The sequence below is a fragment of the Aulonocara sp. 'chitande type north' Nkhata Bay genome, linkage group LG12 (genome assembly GCF_057382095.1).
Source record: "Aulonocara sp. 'chitande type north' Nkhata Bay isolate Kocher_YH1m ecotype deep benthic linkage group LG12, A_spYH_male_GT1.1, whole genome shotgun sequence".
Taxonomy (NCBI): Eukaryota; Metazoa; Chordata; class Actinopteri; order Cichliformes; family Cichlidae; genus Aulonocara; species Aulonocara sp. 'chitande type north' Nkhata Bay.
Genome location: NC_141355.1, coordinates 11,177,290 through 11,184,476, shown reverse-complemented (window position 1 = coordinate 11,184,476; position 7,187 = coordinate 11,177,290). Strand labels below are relative to the sequence as shown.

The 7,187-nt window shown below is 43.8% G+C and overlaps 1 protein-coding gene across 1 annotated transcript; it reads right to left on the bottom strand.

Annotated features, from left to right (window-relative positions):
- Nucleotides 1-804: 804 nt before the first annotated feature.
- Nucleotides 805-4,054, bottom strand: LOC147316972 (uncharacterized). Its single transcript, XM_086313520.1, has one exon. It carries the CDS (start codon nt 3,047-3,049, stop codon nt 842-844), a length of 2,208 nt encoding a protein of 735 aa, XP_086169646.1. The 5' UTR covers nt 3,050-4,054; the 3' UTR covers nt 805-841.
- Nucleotides 4,055-7,187: the final 3,133 nt, after the last annotated feature.

Sequence of the window (7,187 nt, the reverse complement as noted above, 5' to 3'; positions counted from 1 at the left end):
TCCAGTCAGTGGCCGCAAGGGAACGTTTAACCATTCCACCCAGCTCCTTAGCCTGGTGTCCAGGATGTAAGGCCAGTGACACATGGGGAGCTGCCTCATCAGACATCATGTACCACTGTAATTGATCTGTTGTTAAAGTAACCGCTGCTGCCACTCCCTCCGGTGCCGCAAAAATGCACGACATGTTCAAAGACCAAGCCCGCCCCTCACACTGCTCTTGGAACATGTGCTGGTACCAGGTGGTGTCATGCCTGTCATAAAACAGTGTAACATGAGGTGGGTCAGGGGGAGGGACATAAGGATGTAGGAGTGAGAGCCACGGCCGCCATTGCTGAAAAGCAGTCCAAACTCCTGGTTCAGCAGGTGTTTCAACTTCCAATAATGCCCAGTAGATGTCAGCAGAGTCCGCCAAACAGGAGGAGGGTTGCAGCAGAAACTGACCACCTCCCTCTGGCCCATTAGAACAGGGAAGCACAACCCCAGTAGGGAGAGTTACAGTTAGGCCTTGTGAAGAGCAGAGTATTGTGGCTCCTAATTTAATCAACAAGTCTCTTCCCAGTAAATTCACAGGCGCCTGTTTTGAACAAACATAGCTGTGTAACAAAGTCTGATCTCCAACCGTTGTGGGGAGGGGCACGGTGTAAGGCAGAGTTTTAGGTTCCCCAGATATGCCCACCACTGTAATCACTCTGTCAGTAAGTCTTTCACGAGCAACCTCCTTAATGGTGGAGTACGTAGCTCCAGTGTCCACTAAAAAGCTGCTTCTTCTTCTATCTACAGTTATGGACAGCATAGGGTCTGCCGTTGTCCCTTCACCGTCCTGGGCAGTCTGTGGGGTGTCCTATAGCTGGGGACCACCCTCGTAGTACTCCCACCCCATCACAGGCATCTGTGGGGCCGGGGGCACTTCAACTAAAGCACCACGAGGTCCACCTCTGTGGCCAGGATGCTGATAGGGCCCACCACGGGCTCCCCTGCCTCTTCCAGCAGCCGGGTTCAAAGGGCACGCTTTAGCCCAGTGTCCAGGTTGTCCACACCGGAAACAAACATACATCTGGCCTCCCCTACCACCTCCCATCTGACCCCTTCCCCTGAAACCACCTCTGTTTCCTCCAAATGGGGAACCTCTCTGCCCATAAGGGGCCGGGGAGTGATAAGCACCATACTGGGGGGGCTGTGGATCAGTTGGCCATGGGTTCGGATACAAATCAGGGGCAACTGGACCAGGAGGGGGAGCCGCAGCGGCCACAAGCTGCTTTTTAGGCTTGTCACCTTTTCCACCCAGGTCGTTTTTAGCTTTCTGCAGCTGAACCTTCAACAGTTGCAACTGTAAATCTTCGACGCTCTCCGCTTTATCATCAGACTTAATCTGCACTTTGTTAAGATTAAAAATCAAATGTTTCTTCCAGATTGCAAAGTCACAGTCCTGCAAATCAGGATTATCCTCCATTTTCTGGCTTACTGACTCCGGAATGCCCCTCAGCACCGCCCTTCTAAACCACATGCTCTGTGAACAAGTCCTACTGGGGTGATGACCTGTATGGTTCACCCAGTCTTCAACAGCCTGATTTAGATAATGGGTGGGATTTTGCTTTCCCTCCCATTTAAATTTCTGTAAGGTGCCTTGATTTTTGGGTGGGAATTGTTTGCGCAGGGCCGGTCCAATAAACCTCAAGGCCTGCATTAGTGGCACCTCGTTCTCATGCGTGGTAGTACCCGCATTTTGTTCCAGGTCCGCTGCCTGAGATCGGGATGTGCACCTAGTTATAATAGCTCTAAAATCTCCCAGTGCGAGGTCCTGTCCAGCTGTGTATTTATCCAAACCAGCCAACCAGGCATTCCCTCCCTCCATTATGTCAGGGAGTTTGTCCACTAGGGCCTGGACATCTCCGAATGAATAAGGTTGATACACTGGTCTACGTTGCGCTTTAGTCTGGACCAGGGGAAACATGCCTGGAGGCTGAGGCACAGGGCCCTTAGATCTAGTCTGATATCCTAAACTGTGAGGGGTAGAGGGGGGTGTATTGTTAAGGTCACTGAGTTCATCATCAGTATCCTCAGTTTCTTCCCCGCCTGGTGGGGTAGCAGTGTCAGCAAAAGCGTGGGCTAAACTCATCTGTGTTTCCGGATCCTGACGGCCCACCAAAGACATGGTAACTGTGACATTTGGTGAAGTGCCAGGCTCAGTTTTTGCAGTAGCGGTCAGATCTCCCTTAACAGCGACAGGAGTGCTGGCAAAGGGGTTGGACCGGGAAAGAGGGGCTGACGCAACACGATTATTCACCTGGACCACTGACCTATGTTCATTTAAGCAGCTGCGTAATGCTGCTTCTAGATCAGTTAATTGTTGTTCAGTGGGTTCCTGTCTGTTCATTCGAACCGCAAATGGTGCGCTCGCAAATGGGTCAGTTAGGCCCTCAGATCCGGTTCCAAAACAATGGGACATAGAAGAGGGGGCTCTACTACTAGCTGAGGATGTCGCCGACAGAGAGGAGCTTCCTGGGCAAAAATGCTTGGTATCTATGGGAGTTGGAGCTACGGGCGGTTCTTCTCCAATAGTCATTATTCCACCAGAGATATTAAGTACCGGATATATGCCTGCTGAGTGAGGAGTTGAGGCAGAATAGGGAGGTGGCTGAGACCTATTTTTCTTCATGTGTGGTTTTGCAGTTTCCCATAAACACACCCAGTGATTAAATTTAGCTTTGCGGCCTGCGTGCTTATCTGCTTCCTTTCTGTGTCTCACCCCGCTTATCACACCTGCACCTGCTGCTGCTGAGTTGGCTTCTTCCTCTTTCTCTTTTGCCTGCATAGCCTTATTCTGCCAAATTATTCCCCAGTTACCACTACTCCCCTCGTCCTTTCCCTTTTCTTTCATTAACCTTTCAGCTGTTTTCCTCAATGACTCTTTCTGCTTTTTTGCTTCTTTAGGCTGGTGTGTGGAGTTGATGACTGTCTCAACACATGTTAATTGTTCTCCCAATGTGCTAAGAATAACACCGGGACCCCAACCATCATCATTAGTTTGTCGATCTAATTCTCCATCCATTTTACTGTCAATGGAGGAGTGTTCTTTTATTGATTTTAAAGGAGAATTTGGGCCAGCTGGGTTTCTGCCTCTGTTAGGCACTAACAGCTGGGGCGCTGCTTTAAAGGTGAGTCAGCACTGAAATATCCCTTCAGGTGTTACCAAGCTTCTACCAAACCGGAGTCTGGCGGGTAACCTTGCCTAGAGCTTCCTGATAGGGGTGCTAGTTGGTTGTCACCTTGTTCACACGTCTCATTCACACTTCATACATTACCTGCAGTCACTCATTACCCTCCTTATGTATGTAATAAATGTGTAAAAAAATTCTATGTGTGGTGTATTATTTTAACCAAAAGAGGAACCTAGTTCCTTTAATTGTGTAATCTGTGAACAACGGAGAACCAAACTGTCCTGCCCAGTGTTCCACAGCAAGCATTCAGCGTGTATTTATGTGTGTCCAATATCAAACAGAACATCAAAACATTTAAAACACTAAAATCATCGGGGTTTTAAGAAGAGATCCGTTTTCTCCTATTGATCAAAGGGACCCCTCCTTTGGACTCCAACCAGTACTTCTCCTTTTTACGTTTTAGAGGATCTTTTCTAATAAAGTCCTCTGGGCCTTCCTAACCCTTCTGTAGTTTAGAGAATATTACTAAAAAATATTCTCAAGGCCTTTAACCTTTTAATTTGTTTAGAAAGGCGTTACTAATAAACCCTTTCAAGGTCCCAGACCTGCACTGAGGTATTTATCCGACACCGGAGAGCAACCCGTCGGCTGCAACCGTGGTCAGACCTCAGTTCACTCTTATCTTTATTCACTTATTCACTTATTTCTTATTCACTTATCTCTTATTCACTTGTCTGATTCTCAACAAGCCTTAAGTAAGCCAGACAATTTTGGTTATGAATTACTAGGAGTTTGGACACTAAGTATTTTTATAGTGTTCAATATAGCAGAAATAAAAGGTCTGCTTACCTTGTTTTTGTGTGCACACAGCTTTTGTCCAAACTCCGTTCACTCAGACCACTGCCGATGTCCTCCCATCCGGTCCAGTTGACCTGGAGCGGATCCTGTTCCGTGACGCCAATTGAAGGATATAAAAAAAACAACAACAGCAATAGAATAATATTAAACACAAAGTGAACCCGTCTTCCTTCATTAAATAGGTTCTTTTAGATGTTAAGGAGGAATTGACTTAACCAGGCTGGCGGAGAATGAAGACAACCGGACACCTGCTGCAGATGGGGAATCAGTGAACTTTTATTGAGACAGAGACAACCTCTCAACACAGCTCACATCAAGAGATTCCTAATATTTGCTGTGAGGATGGGTAGATATTCTCTAAAACTTACAGGAGGGGGTTGTGAGGAAAGTGCTGCATTAGCAGAAAAACAACTCCATAAAAGGAAATCGGCCTTGGGTGTTCTAGTCTCTTCGCTTGCAGATATCTTGCACCTGCAGGATGAGGCGATCGCTTCTTATCGCTCTCAAGGCCAAAGTCGTGAGCACATTTTTATTACACAGTTGCACAGTAACTTTAAAGCTGAACAATATTTAAAGCTGAATAATGTTTGATCAGATTATATTTTCTTCATAGGTGAGCAGTGACTCTCAGTAGTAGTGGAGTTCATGCACCAAGCATTGTTAATATAAATGCACAAACCTCCACCTCTGGTCTTGCCGGAGTCATCTGCTAGCCTGTCGGCTCGGTGTGTGTGGCGTCCTGCTAACTCGATAGCATTGTCCGGGCAGCTGTTGTTCAGCCATGTTTCGGTGAAAAACATGACATTTGAGTCCATAATCCGTCTGTTGTTAGTGATGGAGAGCCGTATCTCATCCATTTTGTTTGCCAGAGAACGGACATTGGCGAGAAAAATACTGGGTAAAGGCAGCCGGTGTGGTGTTAGCTTTAGCTTAGCCCGTAGCCCTCCGCACCTACCTCGCCTTTGTTAATGAGTTAATGAGTACTTTCATGTTCCTTCTACTTTTATAAAGATGTTTTTCTCACTCAAGTATATACCTGATAGGAGACTTGAGTTGTAATCTGATCTCTAAAATAACTAACATTAAGCTTGGAGATAAATAAATTATACTGTTTTCATTGTTTTGAAACAATTTCAGGAGTCACATAAACATGGCCGTTGAAATTAATGGAGAAAATGCTTTGTACACAATATACTGTTCATTACAGAACTTCACTGTACTGCATTGTTGGCTGATTCAAGTTACATTTTTTCTCAGATGAGGTCTGAGTAGGAAACATTTGGAGAAGATTCTTCATCCTGTCATGGCAGGTTGATGGTGAGGTGTAGTCATGCAGTCAGTTATGACTACATGACCTCACCTCTGTAGTGAATGCATTCATTAGTGAGAGATCATACGGTTCTTTTGAAAAAAATTTTTGTCGCCTGTTCATTAACCTAATGCAAATTTATTCTAAAAGGTGACGTGCCAGCCTGTTGTGGCTGTGTATGGTTCTTTCACATGTTACTGAGCCCCCTGTTTGTTAAGTGAAAAAGTTGATAATTGCCAATATGTCTCATTTCCTCAGACTTCAGTCACCTAGTCCAATAAATGACACAGAACAAGACTCAGTCAGAATAAGCTGTTTGGGATTGGCAGAGAAGATTTGGTAAGTTTGGCAGCTCGACTCTACTGCTCAACCCACAAATGTATTTTCCTTACGAGTATGGCACCAGTTATGGGGAAATAAACAGGCTTTTAAATAAGATTTATTGCTCATAAGCAATTTTACAACAAAAAAATATTTGACCAAACACAAATTTCCTTACTTTTCATACCAGCACAGCAAATCCAGCATGTCCAAATTAACACTGTCGGATTTGATTTCAACACTATTAAAGTGTCTATATGGGTCCACACCAGAGAGTGTTAATTTAACTCTTTTTGGAGAGTTGGTACGTTAACTCTGATTTAGTGTTAAACACCAAATCTGTCTGGAGTTGATAATTTAACACTTGGTGTTAAGAGTTTATATATTAACTCTCAAAGAGTATTTTAGTTTAACTACGTAAGAGTTATCTTCTAATTCATTCTAAAAAGCGGGAATTTTACTGTTCTGAACTTCTAGAAATTTATTTTGGAAATAAACATTTACTAAAAAGATGCAATGGTTTTTGAAAAACATTTATTCTGAACTGTGCACCACAATTTCAAAACATTTTCTGAAAGATTTAACAGTATACATGTTCTCACTTTCATTAGAATTTTGTTTATCAAAAGGTCTGACATGGTAAATGCAAATAACAGCATTCTCATCACTTATTTCTTCAATACAATATGCATGTCCTTCATTCATCCCTTTGTGGAACTTCAACGCACTTCTGCTCTCCCCCATATTCCATCTTCACAAGCATATCCTGTGCGGAGATTGAATAAAAATTAGTTGACACTAATTAATGGCACAAATAATCCAGTAAACAATTGCAGCACAGTAAAAAAAAAAAGGAATCCTCTTTGAGCCATTACTTGTGTAGAGTATTTTCCCAAAAGACAAGGACACAGGCAGCAGGTAATACTGAACTAAATGTAAAACCTCAACCTTTTTAATTTTTACCTAAACCGTGTGCACAAAACTCTGGAGGGATCTATGCTAACGTAGAACCCAGTCAGGATGTCTGCTACTGCTCGTTTTTATTTTTTATTTTTTATGGGCGATCGTTTTCAGGCTTCAAGTAGCACCATTATACCAACATTTCACATTCTAGACATTGTTTTAGATGTATTTGACCAAAGGTTTGACTGAAAATTCACATGCAAGCCTTTTTTTCAAGGCTGTGGTATTTGCCCGCAAACAATACCTTTCAGCTAGCTAAAACAGAATATTATGCTATCACCGAGCAACATGGCTAATGCCTTTCACACAGCTTTGTCTCAACTCCAAAGAGCCACAGAAGTAAAAGCTCATAATAATAATTGAAACAATCTTTGAAAAAATGACTTACCAAGCATGGCAAACAACTCAAATATGTAGAGCAAAATGTTCTGAAACGGCTTCACTTCAGCTTCGATTGGAGCCGTGCTGGGGGCGGAGTCTGTGAATTTACTCTATTGGTGTCATAGCCCCTGTAGGAGTTCAGAGTTAAGAGGTCAAGAGTTAATGTTTCCATTGTAACACCTCCAGATTTGACAGAG